The sequence below is a fragment of the Malania oleifera genome, chromosome 3 (genome assembly GCF_029873635.1).
Source record: "Malania oleifera isolate guangnan ecotype guangnan chromosome 3, ASM2987363v1, whole genome shotgun sequence".
In the NCBI taxonomy this organism is placed as follows: Eukaryota; Viridiplantae; Streptophyta; class Magnoliopsida; order Santalales; family Ximeniaceae; genus Malania; species Malania oleifera.
In genome coordinates, this window is record NC_080419.1 from 1,885,210 (window position 1) to 1,903,306 (window position 18,097).

Here is an 18,097-nt window from a genome sequence, read left to right on the forward strand (position 1 = left end):
ATGCTTCTATTTGTAAAGCTTATTACACGTGTGGTGGGTTTTATTGTTGAATAATATTTCTTAGGTACTTATTAAGAAGGGAAGGAAAAAATAAACAAACTTTTAAGTCTGTTTTGAAATCACAGATTCTGATGTGTAATTGACATCACTTGCAGGTTTTGCATTTGCTTCGAAGATATTTGGGTGAATATGTCCATGGACTTTCGGCTGAGGCTTTGAGAGTCAGTGTCTGGAAGGGTTTGTACTTTGTACCTCGCTTATTCAATGTGTTTGTCTTTGTGGTCTACTAATTCTTTGTACTCCAGCTGCTTGCAATGAGAATGTACGATGATTACAGGGTGAACAACTTTTTATGTTTTTTCTATTTAAATTTAAATTTTTCCTTTTAGATTCAATTTGCACTGGTGAAATGTTAGACCTAGCTACTGGAAGGTATAAAAAGTCAGAAGGACGACCTACGCATGCCTTTTGTAGTATTTGGGTACGTGTCTGACTCCTGCAATGAGTTAGGGGTTTTTATCTTATGTTCACCTGCGCTTGTTGGAAGGTCTGGAGGGTGTTTCTATTTTTGATAATGATGATTTGGCGAATTAGTTTCAGCGTAGGGATGGAATTTTGCCCACACCAGTGGAGGAAGTTTTGAAGGAGGATATAGAAGCTCAAATTATTTTGGATAAAATGGATTTAAAGCAGTGGAGGATTTTTTGGCAGTTTACTTTGCTGGATTTGGCAGGAAAAAGGGAAGGGCAGCGCTTCAGAACTGTGTTTTTTTTTTTTTTTTTGCAGTATTTTGGGGGCTGTGAATGGAGTGTACTAGGGAAGAAGTCGGCTCAGTTGCTGGTTTGGGAAAAGAAACATTATTTGGCTTCTCTTTGGTGTGTGGGATAAGGGAATTTTAAGGGAGTAAGCTTTTCTGATATTAAATGCGATTGGTGTTATGTGTTTGGAGTGTTAGCTCGTTATGGTTTTTTCTCTTTTGTTCTTTAGTTTGTAGGTTGTTCCTTTGTGTTTTTTATTTGGATTTTCTAGACTTTTGTTAAGGAGATGTCTTATTCTCCTAGCTGTATATTCTTATTCTATTAATGAATTTTTCTTTTCTGACTTAAAATTCTTCTTTTCTTATTAAACCTAGCTGTATATTCTTATTCTATTAATGAATTCTTCTTTTCTGACTTAAAATTCTTCTTTTCTTATTAAAAAAAAAACTGATGTAAAGGCCAGTGATATGTGGTTGCCAAGGAGATGAATAGACGTACTAATGCAAGTTTGGCAACTGGAAAAGACGAGCCACAGAACCATTAGTTTTGACTTTCATAGTGTATACCTAGCAACAACCAATTGCATACTTGTCAGGAGGAAGATATGCAAAGTCCCAATTACCATTCTCTTCTTGTAAAGCATTCATCCCTTCAACCTTGACATTCCTCGACCCAGAGTGGGCTAAGGCTTCTGAAACTCTTAGGAAGGGGAGTAGATAACAAAGCAGTAACAAAACAATAATTGGAGGGTGATAAGAAGTCATAACAATCGTAGTTGGAAATGGGATGTTATCTACCTGTGCATTTACCGTTCTAGAAAGCAATGGGAGGATCAACATTGTGGGAAATATGATGCATCAGATGAGGAACCCAAAGGCATGGTAGTATAGGCTAGAGAGGACTCTCTTCCTTCAAGATGCTGTTGTGAATACACTTGCAAATTAGGACGATCGAGACAATGAGAAGCACTTAAATTACATGGAGACACAAGTAGTTGATTGGGCAAGGGCAACAAGTTAGAACCTAGAATATTAGGCAGATGAATGGACTCATTGAGATGAGAAGAATTTGGGGATTGAGTGTAGTAAGGTGTAGATTCAAAGAAGGTAACATTTGCAGAAACAAAGAAGCGATGATATATAGGACTATAACAACGATATCCCTTTTGAGTATATAACTAGCCTAAAAAGAAACATTTTATAGGATGAGGATCCAACTTATCTACCGTGAGAATTAGTTGATGTACAAAGGACACACACACGAATATATGAGGAGGTAGAGAGAATAGAGGTGAACTTGGAAAAAGGATGGACTAGGGAATTTTACCACTAAGAACGGAGGATGGCATTCTATTGATAAGATAACAAGTAGTAAGTACAATATCACTCCACTTTAGGTACATGCATTTGATAAATTGATGCGTGGGTGATTTCAAGGATACGTTTATTTTTTCTCTCCGCAATCCCATTTTGTTGAGGAGTATGGGCATAGGATTATTGATGAACAATACCAAGCCAAGTCATATAAGTGGTGAATTGAGTACTGAAATACTCTTTGGCATTATCACTTTGAAGTATTCGATCTAGCTAACGAAATTGAGTCTTTATTACATAACAATAGGCACAAAATGTATGAAATAACTTAGAAAGATCTTTTATTAAATATAGCCAAGTCATCCTTGAATAATTATCCCCAAAGGTTACATAGTACTAGAAACCTGACTTAATATTCTACTAGGACCTTAAACATTAGAATGTACTAACATGAAAGGGCTTGTGGCCTATTTATGGACTTGAGAAGCAAAAGGGACAGGATGATGCTTTCCCAACTAACAAGACACACAATCAAGATTATACAGAGAACTCAAATCAGGAACTAGGCATCTCAATTTTCCAATGAAAGATGACCAAGGTGACAATGAATTGGAGAGGTGTGGCAGTAGTAGTGCAGGCGGTAGAAGGAGATAGTGACTCAAAGTGATGAAGTCCACCAGCTTCACGCCTTCCGTGAATCGTCTTCCTCGTCTCCAAATTCTGAATAACCATAGAATCAGGGAAGAATGTTACTGATCAATTCATGGATTTTTTAATCTTGCTAAGAGACATAAGATTGAAAAGAAACTTGGGAATATATCAAACCGAAGGAAGAGAAATTAAAGAAGTGGGATTTACAGTCCCAATTCCCTTAGTGACAGTGATGGATCCATCAGCAAGGGTAACACAAGGTAAATTTTTAGGATACCGAAGAGTAGAGAAGAAACTAGGTATACCTATGATGTGATCAGTGGCAAAGGAGTCTATAACCCAAGGCTAGGACGAGAAGTACTAGATGATAGACATTCTGTGGGATTACCTCTTTGGGCAAGAGATGCAATGGGGAGAGGAGCTTGTGTTGATGCTTGATACTGTTGGAACTTGGAATACTCTTCCTCTGACGTAGATGCAGTACCTTGCCCCCCACTTGTCCCCAAAAGTGTTGGTCAGTGGTGGCTACATTGACAACACGTGAAGGTCTACCGTGAACATATGAACACTGCTCAATAGTATGATTACCTTGTCTACAATGAGCGCACTAGCGAGGAGTGCCTCTACCTCATCCATCTCTTTCACCATGACCACTTGAGCCTCCTCGATAATTTTTGCAGTTGTTTGGTAGAGAGCTAGAACTACCATGTGCCAAAGGCTGTTATCTTAGAGTCAGATGCGAGAGTAGGAGAATGTGTACTAATGGAAGCAGAAAGGCAAGAATAAACTAACAAGTAATGGCAACTCTGTACTACTTAAGTATCTGGGCTAGGACTGACTCATACTTGGGTTTCAAGCTTGCTAGAACTTGAAAAAGTGTCATTTGCTCCCTCATCTTTTGCATCTCACGAACGTTGGCGGTTATAGGTTGCACGATGTTAAGCTCCTTATGAATATGTTTCATCTCTCCAAAATAATCTGCAGCTCATGTATCCTTGTTGTAACTGAAAGTACTCCTGGGATATAACTTACATACGTGTAACGTCACTAGAGTATAGATGCTTGGCATAATTTCTAATCTCCTTGTATGTATTTAGATGCATGCACATCCGTGCAATCTGGGGCTCCATCGAATTCCACAAAAAGGAAACAATCAAGGCATCTTCCTGAGTGCCCCACTTCTTTTCTCTTCTCATCAGAAGGATCAAATTGGAGCAAGTGGTCAGATTTCCCTAATTCTATCCATCCGACTTTTCAGTTGTTATCTGTGGCAGCGCGGAAGGAAACATGTTTTTGGGATTCATAGACTCCCATCCCAACACTCACAAACTAGCAGCCACACCAATGTCAAACAAGAAGAATAATCAAAACTAATCGGGGCAACCAGAAATGATGTGGAGCACTGAAGCAACCTCGGACAAAGTGGACTGCCTACAAACTGATATGGCACTGCTACATCCTCACAAATCAACTTATAGACACTGCCACTGCTCCAAGAAACTCACAAAAAAACCTTTACGAACACCGAACAACTACAATTGAATTACCACGAATGCATGGTCGAAAAAGGTTGGATCTTTGAGTGAAAAAACATGCCCCATAGCCCCATAGCTTGATAATATGGTGTAGGGAAGGAATCAGAATGTGGTGGAGGAAAGACTCTGAAAAAGGTAGCTGGAATCCTCTCACGCTGCGCATGGCGGCGCATGGGGAGCTTTTCGGTGGTAGGATTTTGTATGGTTAGGTTTTAGAGGGTTTTGTTTTTGGCAATGTGATTGGTTATGTGAAATAATGAAGGGTTGAGGTGGTTCTGAGAAGGGCAGCGACTGGAGGGTGTTTTCTAGTGACGACTGAGTGTGATAGGATAATTGGATCACGCTCTGATACGATGTTGAGATTTTGATTAAATGAATGATTTCCCTTGGAGATAGGTTTCTCCATCTATTTATCAAATACATTCTAATTACCATGATACCCTTACTAAGTCTCACTCATTAACATAATAACACACTTTCTAATATTACTAAAATACTCTTGAACAGTAGCCGTGGATTCGACATAAAATTATATTTTTATGTCATGTATAGCCTACCTGGTTTATGAAAGGGCTAATTATGATGATATTGGAGGCTTTGGGTATATCGTTAATAATTCCTTTTGTAGTTCAAATCTTCGATAATGATTTGGCTATGCTAATGATATTGTTTTCAATGTGTTGATTATTTTTAAGTTGTTAATTTATGGGTGCTTATAGTTTAATAATGTGATTTGACAATGTGCCTTTTGATACTACATTGACAGTATTTTTCCCTCTCATATGCATTATATATTGTATAATTTGCTAAATGTTTATATTCTCATAGGTGATGTTGTTCTCAAGGATTTGAAATTGAAGGCAGAGGCATTAAATTCACTTAAGCTTCCTGTCACGGTCAAGGCTGGCTTTGTTGGCACAATAACATTAAAGGTGATTATATTGTCATCATCATTGTCTGCCTAGATTTTGGTTTTAATCATTTATTCCATTGACTACCACCTTCCCCATATCTTGTTATAACTGGGAGTGTTGTCCACTGGGCAACCTATTTCTGTTTCCTTTTTAATGTTCTAAATTTCAACTGTGTGAAAGTCATGTAAACACGAGTGCCTTTTTTGTTGAAATTGAGGGTCAGCACCTTGTCACCGTCGCTGCTGTTTTTGTTGTATTTTGCTAAAAACCATTCAAGAATAGAACAGTTCAGTATCAGCATATGTAGCAAGAAGCCTTAGTTTTTGCAATGTGCAAACATTTTTACTGTTTCTCGTGTATCTTAAGTTGCTACATGGTACATTGAGCTGGCATTTGTCATGCTTGATGGGTGTTGGACTGATGGTATATCCCATTATTCTAATTTTAATTATTTGGTCTGCTCCTTTAGTTTCTATGCTTAAATTTGGGTTTATTTTGGTTGCTTTGGCAATATATTTATTTTGTTTGTTCATGAATGCTGATGTGTAAAATCTGAAACAGTTATCTAGGTTATTCAAAATTTAAACATTGACTCTGTTTTAAATCCTGGACTTTGTAGTAATTGTTCATATCATTAGATATAAATTTTGGTTTGCTAATGTTGTTAAACCTCAGATTGCTTCAAATATTTATTTAAGTTTTAAACACAGGTCCCCTGGAAAAGTCTGGGCAAAGAGCCTGTGATTGTTCTAATTGATCGTGTCTTTATTCTTGCTCATCCTGCTCCTGATGGAAGGACTCTCAAGGTAGGAAGCATACTTCTAGGTTTCTTGAAAAAGGATTACTTATTAAAAATAATATCTGATTTAGTTTGCTCTGAGATTTGTTTGTTTAATTATTTTCTATAGGAGGAAGACAGGGAAAAAATTTTTGAGGCCAAACTTCAACAGATCGAGGTTTGCAAATGCATTATGCCTGTGTCATAGAGTCTATTCTAAAGTTATGAGTTTCTTTGTCCTGTAATTCCTTTAATTTTTCCTTAAGCACAGAAATGTTGATGATATATATATATATGGTCAATATAGTTAATGCACAGAAGTATGCACTGCGGGTCTTGCAGAATTGTCATGTATGGCACTTCTTTTGTTGCAACATTGCATTTGTGTCCACATCCAGAGCTCACAAACAAAAAATTACTTATTTCTTGTATATTTTAATCTGAATCTTGTGGTTTTGAGCTTTGGTGAAATATTTTCCCCCTTGACCCCCTCCCTACCCCTCACCCTAACATGCTGGTAAACTTTATGTTTTAAAATTTTGTTGCATGCAGGAAGCAGAATCAGCAACCCTTGAAGCAATGTCAAAATCAAAGCTAGGAAGTGTATGATTTTTAATTATTAGAAACCTTTCTGGTTGTGCTGTAATTGTATGTACGGTGCTCTTTACTTTTTGTTGGTTAGATATCATTGTTTCTTGGTATTTTCTTCATTTATGGAATTTGCAAATGAGACGCTAAATTTTTGAGTTCTGGACATGCATGCTCAGTTTTTTTTTCAGTGAATTTATTTTGTGCATTAATATTTTTGGGTTTCATCAAAGTGTTTTAAATAAAGCATATAATGATAATTGTTAAATGATCAGTTGACCTAAAAGCTTCAGTTGTTAGGTTGTGGGCCAACAATGTATGTCAAGCCTTAACACTCCCCTGGACATGCAGCTCAATTACAAACAGATAATGCACAGTACTTTTTTTCTTTTTGGATGGAAGAGAAAAGATTTATTGAAGAGAAGACAAATTACAAAAATATAATATTTTCCTTGCGAATGCTTCTATCTTTCTCCCTTGCGAACTCCTTTCTACCCTTTGTGCGCTTGATGCCATGGAAGCTTCTGCGGTAGCTGATGCTGAAATGATCTGTTGAGATCGAAGATAAATCCTTCGATCTTTGATTAGACAAGGTTGGACGGTTTGCGTCCTTGCTTGTGGTTGAGAACACTTTCTCTTGTAATAAGTGGGTTAGGTTCTCCAGAGAGGCTGTTTTTGGTTCGCTGATGGCATATCTACTTTCAGTCGCATGCAAAGGGGGTTTTGATATATTCAATTGGGTATCATGAAGCTGTGGATGTTGATTAAATGGACGAAGTTAGGAAAGTTTTTGGAGTCAGGGTTGGGATGGGAAGGGAAGATGTTTATTCCTGAGGGTGAAAAAGCGAAGGTTGGTGAAGCTTCACAAGTGCTTTCTGCGAGATAGCAAAGAAATTTAGTGAGAAAACTACAAGTATTGGTGCAGATAACTCTTCATGATACAGATCGTGGAGTTTCGTGGTGTTGGAAGGCAAAAAACGTGATGGCAATGGCTGCGGTGGTCAAGCCTATTCAATAAAGCAGGGTTTGAAGGTTAGGAAACAAAGCTGTGTTGTTTGCGTGGAGACAAGTTGTATCAAAATGAACCTAAGGCAATCACAAATTAGTTGGCTTCAATTGACAGGAGTGATAAGGAAGCCAGGGTTTGCAATGGAGTAGAATCAATTAAAGAGGCAGCTATGGTTGGGTTCAGCAGTGAAGAGAATTTGGCTGGGATGCATGCTTCTCATTTGGGACCTAGCCCAGGCAATTGAAGGTGGTGGTATTTCTTTTTTAACTAAATTTAAAAAATTATTTGAAAAGTCCCAGTGTTTAGGAAATGTTGATACGGGCTTCAATATGGATCCAAAGAGAGGTTCTCCTCATATAGGCTTCTCATAAAAGGGCCTTCATGATTAGCATACATATGGTTCAGAAATTAAGGCTTCTAGTACTGCTATGTTGGCTCTGAATAATAGACAGGCCCAATGTATTGGTCCTCCTTCTCAGAAGATGAGTACTGGGAAGGAGGAAGATGTACCCTTTGGTAATGGAATTCTCATTCAACATTGAGTTAATAGAAATATTATTCAGCCTACAGCTACTTAGAATATGAATCCAAATGATCAAGAGTAGAATGTTAGAAGACCAAATTTGGTTCAAGACTGGTGTGATAAATTTGCATGTAGTCCTGTAGAGTTTTGAGAAGGTGGTGTGAAAAAGAGTGAAAAAGAAGCAGGTTTGCGGGAGAAATTGGATGATTGTCATATTTATACTTATAATTTGAAGGTAATAAGGTTTATGTTTTTGAATGGTGGCTTGTTTAGGTGCTGAAATGGAAAAGATATTCAGAAATAAGAGAGAAAATATTAGTGAGTCTGTGATAAAAGGTATTAAGGAGAGATTCTAAAGGAGAGTTTAGTATTGTGGAAGTTCCTCAAGTTGAGAAGAATGCCGGAGGTTCTAATGAGACTAGAAAAGGATAAGAGGCATAGAAAAGGGGGAATTTTTGAGATTCAGAATGTGATGATAATAGCAATTTTGATTGTGGTGGGGGGTTGTTGTTGGATGAGATACGAGAACAACATGGGTATGTTTCGGACTCCTGCGATGAAATAGGAAGTTTATATTATGTTCATCCACCCCTATTCGAAGGTTTGGAGGGAGTTTCTATTTTTAATAATGATGGGTTGGTGAATACTGTACAACATGAGGATGGAATTTTGCCTACACTAGTGAAGGAGATTCTGAAGGAGTAGTTAGAAGCTCTAATTCTTTTGGATAAAATGGATTTAAAGCTGAGTGATACTGGAGGAACTGAAGTACTTTTGGATGGTGGCTGTTTATGGTTAATTTAGTATTTTAGTATTATTATTGTGTTAGTATGTTAATTAATGAGAGTTAGTAAGGGTATTAAGGTCATTATAATGTATTTATTTTGTATTATAAATAAAGGGAGAGACTTACTTTGAGTTAGGTCATTCATTTATCAAAATCTCAACATGGATGGTATTAGAGCTGGTTACTAGAAGGTCCTTGGTTTGAAGGGGGTTTGACCTTGGGAATGTGTGTCTAGAAACATTTCTTTGGTGGGGAAATGGTTATGGAGGTTGATTCCTTATGGCGCAAGGTTACTAGAAGCAAGTATGGTTTGCAGTGTAATGGTTGGGATACTAGAGGTAGTGGTAGTTCTTCTCATATGTACCCTTGGAAGGTTATCTCATAGGTTAGTCATTTCTTGTGCCCCCTTACTTGGTTCTTAGTTGGAAAGGGGAATTTCATTTGGTTTTGGGAAGATAATTGGGTGGGTGAGGTCTCGTTGGAGTCTTTGGTCCCCCTTTTATTGAACTTCCTTCCGTTCATAATGCCTCAATTTATGCCTTTTATTCTTTGGAGGATTTTTTTGGGATTTTTACTTTTTCAGGAATCTTAATGAGAGAGAGGCTGATGACATTACCAGTTTGTTGAAAGTGTTGGACTTCTTTTGTTCCTTAAGTGAGTAATGATTCGAGGATTTGTATTTTGGGGTGTTACCAGTTCTTTACTTTTACTATGAAATCTTTTTTCTCTCAGTTATTGAAAACCTTGAACTCTCTTTCCCCTTAAATAATTTTATTTGGTAGATTAAGGTTCCTTTAAAATCAGGGCTCTTAATAGGCTTAATTCTAATGATTTATTACAACTTGGTGGGTTTGACTGTGACGGAGGGTTGCTTTGGGATGAAATTCTGGAACAATATGTATATGGTTTCTACTCTTTTGATTTACTTGGGGTTACCTTTTGTGCCTCCATCTCCGATGGAAGGTTTAGAAGGGGTTCCTATTTTGGAGGATGGTGATATGGATAAATAAGCAGCGGAGTAAGGATGGAATTCTGCTTACCCCTATGGGAGAAGGATTTTGAAGCACAACAATTGATTGATAAGATGGGTTTACAACTGTATATTGTAGAGGAGACTGAATTTGTCTTGATGGTGGTAAAAGTAAGAAGATTAATGGAAAAGTTTAGGGAAAAGAAGAGGGATTTGCATATGATATTTATTGACCTTGAGAAAGCATATGATAGGATACCTAGAGAAGTTCTATGGTGGGTTTTAGAAGAAAATGGTGTATGTTGTAGGTATACCGATGTCATTACAGATATGTACGATGGAGTAATGACTAGTGTAAGGACTATAGATGGAGAAACTAGAGAATTTCCAATTACCATAGGTATACATCAAGGATCTGCTTTGAGTCCTTATCTTTTTGTTGTAGTGATGGACCAATTGATTAAGAGTATTCAAAAGGAGGTTCCGTGGTGTATGTTGTTTGGAGATGATATTGTATTAATTGACGAAACTAGGGACGGAGTAGAGGCTGAGTTAGAATTATGGAGAGAAGCTTTGGAATCTAGAGGCTTTAGGATAAGTAGAAATAAAATAGAATATATGAAATATAATTTTAGTAATGATAGGAGGAATATTAGAGACAAAGTTAAACTTGATGATGAAGAAATAAATAACACTTGTAGATTTTGATACCTTGGATCTATTATGCAAGCTGAAGGAGAAATTGAAGATGATGTAATGCATAGAGTTAAAGTAGGTTGGGTAAAATGGAGAAGTGCTTCAAGTGTGCTATGTGATCGTAGAATACCCTTACAATTGAAAGGGAAGTTTTATAGGACAGCTATAAGACTAGCTATGCTATATGAATCGGAATGTTGGGCGACAAAGAAACATAATATCCAAAAAGTAAAAGTTGCCAAGATGAGAATGCTTAGATGGATGAGTGGTATAACATTGAAAGAAAAATTAAGGAATGAACATATTCTTGATAAGTTAGGTGTAGCTCTTATAGAAGATAAGATAAGGGAGGGACGGCTCAGATGGTATGGACACTTGCAACGTAGGCCACATAGTGCACCGGTGAGGAAGAGTGAGTTAGTTACTGTGGGGGGTAGTAGAAGGGGTAGGGGTAGACCTAAAATAACTTAGGAGGAGATAGTAACTAAGGATTTAACATCGCTAAATCTATCAAAAGAAATGATCCATGATCACATAAATTGGCGGAAAAGGATTCATATAACCGACCCCACTTAGTGGGACTAAGTCGTGGTTTTGTTGTTGCTGTTGTTGTTGGTGGTAAAAGTAAGGCAAAGAAGGGCTTCTTGTCCTTGTCTAGCTTGTATTCTCTCTTTACTCTATCTAACACATCTTATATATACATACATACATACATATATATATACATACATACATACATACATACATACACACATATATATATATATATATGTACTAATGATTTATTGCAAGTGAGGAGGCTGTTAGATTACCACTTTACCTAAAAGCTTAAGCTATTGGGTTGTGGGCTAACAATGTATATCAAGCTTTAACACTCCCCTGCACGTGCAGCCCGACAGCACGTGAAGAGATAAAGACATGATAATATCACCCATTTTAGGGATTGCAATAATTTTTTAAATACCACACAATAAATGCGGGCAACAAGGCTAGAACCCAAGACCTCCTAGTAACCAACTCTAATACCATGTTAGATTACCACTTTATTTAAAAGCTTAAGCTATTAGGTTGTGGGCCAACAATGTATATCAAACTTTAAGAGAGGGCTATATAACTAAGGCTATCAGCTTGAATATATGTTCTATATGTTTTGAGTCAAATGAAACTAGTTGATATATTTTTCTCCATTGTTGGGTGGCTAAGTAGCTTTGAATCAATCTATCCTCAGTCTTTGATGAGGCAATGTTGTTGTCATGGGCTGTCGATGCGTTTGTTTGATATAGGGGTTTTGGGAGGAGTAAGAGAGGGATTATCTTGTGGAGATGCACTACTTTTGAAATTTTTTGGACGGATCGAAAGGATTGCAGGGAGTTTTAAAGGAAAACAACTTCACATTTATTATGGTAAAAGCCCACTTTGGCCCTCTCATTTTTGCCCTTGGGTGGTGCCTTATTTACTGATTCCATTATTGAGGGATATTTAACCTTTGTATATTTGTTTGGATTTGTGTACGGCACCAATCTATTGTTAGCTTTGAACTATAGTTATTTAGGGGTTGATATATACTTACTTGAGGATTGTGTTGTGGGGGTGAGCTTGTGGAATGTGAGCAAAATACCCTAACCATTCGAGTCATGGCTCCTCAGTGACCGTCCCAGTTAGGACAAGGGCTATCATGCCATTAATACTTGACCTCTTATTATGGGATAGGGTTGATTTTTTTGCTTCCTTTTGGCACTTTCTCTGGGGTTCTTTTGGGGAGTTCTGTTTGATCATCAGAGGGGGGCTTTATTTTACCTGTATTCTGATTGTTTTTAGGAGGGTTATAATCTTATCTATTTTCTGATTGTTTTAGGACATCTTATACTCTATTATTTGTATTTCCCTCTCATATCTATCTTTTTCTATAAAAATAAAGAAAAATTGAAAAAGAGCAAAAGCCCCCGATGATGCAAAACACTGGATCCTATATTCTTACCCAAAGCATAGATGAAGACATCTTCTTTCCCATGAATATATGTGCGTTCTGTTCCAATCAAATCCCACACAGATAGCAGAAGCCTGCTCCTTCACAATCCTGAACCACCTGTGCTCCTCTAAGAACCTGGAAAAGAGATAATGAAAAGATCCTCCACTGGATCTGGACCCAATTCTCTCCAAAAAGGCCAAATAAATTATTCCACGGCCTTAATGAAACGGAAAAATGAAGGAACGGGTGAGAGAGACAAATTGTCCAAACATAAACAACATGCATCTGGAGATAAAGCCTTAAAATGCCTTCTACATTGCTACAGAACTGTTAGTGTTAACTCTATTACGAACCACTAAATAAAAGTCTTATGAATCGTTTGGAACCACCTATTGAGAAGTGTTTTTTAGAAAAAAAGTGCTAAATTTATCAAGTGCTGATATAGAAGTGTTGATCTAGAAAAGTACTGAAAGTCACTAGTGGTATTTGGATACTCACTTTTATTATATGTGTTTTATGAATTTTTATAGTTAATATTTCATCGATAATTATTAGTTAATATGTAATACATAATGAAATAATATATGATTATATCAAAATATATTTTAAATTAAAAATATTAATAAATTATGATTAACAATTTAATGAATAATTATGTTAATTAATTTTAATTAAAATTTAAATATTTTCTATTAAGTAAAATAGTATAATATTACTTTTAATTTACAATAATCTTGTAGTTAACGTATATTTATAATATATGATCATTGTATTAATTTATGTTAAAAATAATATTATTAATTAAATTAATAATTTTTATTTATTTAATGTTAATCTAAACTAATAGATGGTTTTTCTTTGTTCCATAATTGAATTATATTTGATCAATAATTAATATGTCATAATACATAGCAAAATAATATATGGTTATTTTCTGATATGAATAAAATAATATATGATAATTATGTAAATAAATTTTAATTAAAATTTACATATTTTATATTGATTAAAATAATATAAGATTATTTATAATTTAGATTATGTATAGTTATAACATATGATTTTCATATTAATTTATGTTAAAAATAATATTTATAATTAAATTAAAAAATTGAAATTATTTAATTTTAATTTGGATTAACAGATGTTTTTTCTTCATTCCAGAATTGAATATTGTATGTTTAATTAAATGAGGGTGATACATCATACACCCACCTAGAGAGAATAAAACACCGGTCTAGCCATCCAAATGCTTGGATACCTTCTCCATAATAGGATTCCAAAACCCAACTATCCTAGGTTTTCCATCCAAAGACACTAAAAAAAAAGTCAGAGGCAATCCAGAATACTCCACCTGAAGAGGATAGGTTCAAAAATCTATCCGTAATCACATTAATACAAGCTAAGCTGCTATTTCCCAAATTTATTTTTAAACCAATAGTGAAAAACTCTCTCAAAATATTTGCAAAATAGCAATATCATTTACTAAAGACTCTCTATGATCCTCTGAGAAGAAGATGATATCTTCTGCAAACTGAAGACGAGACAGCACAACCCCCTCATTTCTCACCCCAATCCCTTTCATAAAACCATTGTCAACAGCCCTATGAACCAATCTACTGAAGACATCCACCACTAGAACAAACAGAAAAGGTGAACGAGGATCTCCTTGCTCAGTCCCCCTCAAAGCCCTAAACCACATTTTAGTCATAATCAACAAAACCCATTATTTTGGGTAACATATTTTTGAACAAGTAAATGGTAAATTGGGATAGTGCAATTTTAATCTGTGATCTCCCAGCAACCAATGCTTTGATATCATGTCAAAGATCCATTCCACCTTAAATCTTATGCTGTTAGCTTGTACGCTGGCAATGTATATGAAGCCTTAAAACTCCCCGGCATGTGCAGTTTGATTGCACATGAGAGGTAAACAAATAATGAGTTACACCTATTATGGGAAATATGATAATTTTTAACAAACACACGATAGCCCAGGAAACAGGAATTGAACCTAGGACCTCCTGGAAACCATGATTACCATGACTATGAGGCCATGCTAGGTCACCTTTGACCTAAAAGCCTATGATATTGGGTTGTGGCGAACAGTGTATATCGTGCCTTAGCAATAATCAGCATTTAGTCAGCTGGAAAAATGTTTTTGTCTACAGGGAGGATAAGGAATGAAGACTGCCTTACTGGTGATATGCATATGTGAAGAGTTTCACATACTTATCACACTGTGCCAGCTTGAGGAAAGTGAGCAACAATAGGCTGTCCAATATAATGGGAATCGCAACATGAGATTCAGTTAAAGCTCAGTAGTCATTATTTTGATTCCATCAATCAAGCTGCAACTTATGCTAAGGGTGTAGAAAAGTAAGTTATTTATCTTAAGACCAGGTGGGAGGATGCGCAGATTGTGTTGAGCCCACACTTGTGATTGCTCCTATTCTCTGCTTGCGCCAACTGAAGCAAAGAAGCTTGATAAACACTGGTTAGAGTGTCATGAGTGTGGCTGGAAGGGTCATTCTTAGAGTCGGTGCCCCAAAAAAGGGGGCATCTAAATGTGACTTTAGAGATGCCTTAATTGAAAGAGATGGACAATTATACTAGCCACTGGAGCCTGCTAGTTTTAATGAGGAGCTGTCAGATATTGAGCCATCTTCTATGATACTCTCCATCAAGGTTTGAGGAAGCCTGCCTCCAGGCCATCGCGTAAGCTGAACAAGCTTTTCAATCATGCCGAGACAATTACCTGCCTGGGAATTTACTAGCCTGTGCATGTTTTTGTGGAAACTGAAGCTGAAATTAATATGATCTCTTATCATGTTGCTCGTGAGCTGGGTTTGCGACCCCTCAGAAGCGTATTAGGACAGGGTTTCTTCCTTCTTGAACGGGGATTTGGTTCTTGGTGAGATTACTTTCTAGGTGTGTTGTTTTTTGATTGAAAAACAAGAATGTAATTAATAGGGAAAAGGTGTACATGATTCGAGAATAAGAAATCATCCTTCAAAGAATGAAAGAGCAAAATTAGAAAAACAAAAAAATTGATAGAAAATAGCAAACAAATCGCATTAAACATCCTCGAAAGTCAATCCTTGAAACAGCCAGCAGAAACAGCTCATAATGAAGCCAAATATGGAATCATATTCCCAAACCAAATACCTGGAAGTCTTCTTCCCCTTGGATATATGGGTGTTCCATTCCATGCAAACACGCCACAGCACAGCATACAAGCCAGATCTCCAAAAGGCTGATTTGTATTTGCTCCTTCCGAGCCCTGAAAAAGAAATAGCCGACATATCCTCCATTGATCCTGAACCCAACTTTCCCCAATAAAACCAAAGAGTATTCAAATCCTCCAGGAGAAAGAACAATGCAAAAATAAATGAGAGGCAGATTCAAAATTATCAATACAGAGAAAACACACGAAAGGAAGGATTTCATTGATAAGAGGAACTTTAGAAAAAAGGAGGAAAAAGGCTTCTCCCATTTTTCTGGAAAAAATACAGAAAAAAACTATTAAAATAAAAATGGAAAAAGACATAAAATTCAGAACAAAAGATTCCTCCAATCCTGTTGAAATATGAAAATCTAACTCCCTTAGAGCAACCTACCAAATAAATGCTTTAATTTAAGAAGGCCTCTGCAACAAATTCTCTGTGTTAACTCTATTAAGAACAAACCTGCCAAATAAAACCCTTAATGTTAGAGGTAACTTAACCATCCAAATACTATGATAGAAAGCAAAAGAAAAGTTCTCCTGGATAAAAAACTCAAAAGAGAGATTTGCAAGAGAAGTCCCCTGAAGACTGCATCAACCATTTCCTCACAAGTCACATCCACCCTATTGGAAGGATAACAACCCTCCTACAACTTCAACAAAGACACAAAGTTCCACCAGGAACCAGCTCTCTGTCATTGAAAGCTTTATGGGAATGGAAATCCCAAGAAAAATTTTTCCCGTTAGAACTCAAAAAAGAAGAAATATTCCCATATGTGACGAAGAAAGTTGATACAAGTAAGGAAACTACACAAAAAGAGCGGAATTTCCCACCCGTAGGTCTTCCAGAAACAAATGCAAGGCCTACTACCCATCCCATTGGTGTTAAAATGTGCCCATATGAGTATCCCACCCATTTTCTTGTAAGTTAAATTTGCTTTTAATTGCTTCGTGCCAAGAGGGGTTCTCTTCTAAAGGAAGCCTCCACAACCATTTATTCATCAAGGTGATGCTTTTAGACACCAATTTCCCAAGATCCAGTGTTGTTTCCTTTTTTGACCTACACACCACATTGCACCTAACCAATTGATCCTTCTTCTCCCCCACCACAGACCAAAGAAAGCTTCTCATGATCCTCTCTATAGGCCTAGCTACCCCTTTAGGAACTTTAAAAATGGACAAAAAAATAAAGTAGAATGCTAGAAAGAATTGAATAAGAGTAACACGAACAGCTAAAGAAAAAGAGCACCTTCTCTACCTTAGGAGCCCAAAAACCCACCGACATAGGATGACCATCCAAAAGAACCCCGAAATACTACAGAAGCCAATCAGAAGTAGCACACACTGTTAAAGAAAGGAGCTCCAAAGATCTATAAACATCCAAAACTATACCATATCACTCTTCCCTAAATTAATTGACCCTGAAGCACATTTAGAAAGATGTAAAATGATAAGGATATTTTTTTTAAATCTATGATCTTCTAAGAAAAAAGATAGTGTCATCACTGAAGATGCGAAACCATGACCTTCTCATTACCCACCCTAATACCTTTCACAGGCCCTCAATTAACTGTCCTGTCTATCATTATACTCATACGATCAACTACTGGACAAACAAGAACAGGGACAAAGGATCTCCTTCCTTAACTACCCTCCAAGCCTTAAACCATGATTTGGACTCCCAGTTAATAATAATAGAATAGGAAGCATTAAACAAATAATCCCTCATCCAAGTCTGCCTAAACCCAAAGCCTTTCCTCCCTAAAACCTGATCTAAACACTTCAACTAACAGTTCATAAGAATTTTCAAAGTCTACTGTGGAAGCGATACCCATCTCTTTACCTCCCTGTCATGTCCTCCACAACCTCATTAGCCACTAAATGGCATTCAAATTCTGCTTACCCTCACAAAAGTTCTTTGTGCCTAATTGTATCCCCTATTACCAAACTCAGCCTATTCGCAAGCACCTTCACAATGATCTTATACACATCAGTAACCAAATTAATAAGCCGAAGATCAGCAACATTAGAAGATCTACTTTTCTCAGGCAGTAAAGTAGTGAAAAGTAAAGTTAATACACTTGCCAAAAATTCCATTAAAGGAAACCTCCTTAAAAATCTTCAAAATTCCTCTGAAACCACATCTCAACAATCCTGAAAAAGAAAATAGTAAAACCATTAGGACCCAGAGCCTTATCCCTATCCATCGTAAATGCCATCTGCCTGACCTCACCTTCCCCAATATATTTCTCCAACTAAGACTGCTGATTTACAGAAATGTGAGCTCACTCCAACCCTTGTATCATAGGTCTATCCTCAACCTCCTTTGAAAAAAATTGCATAAAATCATAAGCTCCCTTGCTATCAAAATAGGATCAGA

General features: G+C 36.6%; 1 protein-coding gene across 4 annotated transcripts in view; it reads left to right on the forward strand.

The window, feature by feature from the left end:
- LOC131151699 (uncharacterized) overlaps positions 1–18,097 on the forward strand; it is a 157,681-nt gene that overhangs the window by 24,622 nt on the left and 114,962 nt on the right. For all 4 annotated transcript variants that reach the window (XR_009135746.1, XR_009135747.1, XR_009135748.1 and 1 more), the window contains exons 2-6: positions 156–237; positions 5,086–5,189; positions 5,882–5,977; positions 6,080–6,127; positions 6,502–6,552. Coding sequence is in view for 1 of the 4 variants with exons in the window: in XM_058103061.1 (XP_057959044.1) it covers positions 156–237; positions 5,086–5,189; positions 5,882–5,977; positions 6,080–6,127; positions 6,502–6,552 (381 nt within the window). In the remaining 3 variants the exon portion in view is untranslated. The remainder of the gene's footprint in view (positions 1–155; positions 238–5,085; positions 5,190–5,881; positions 5,978–6,079; positions 6,128–6,501; positions 6,553–18,097) is intronic.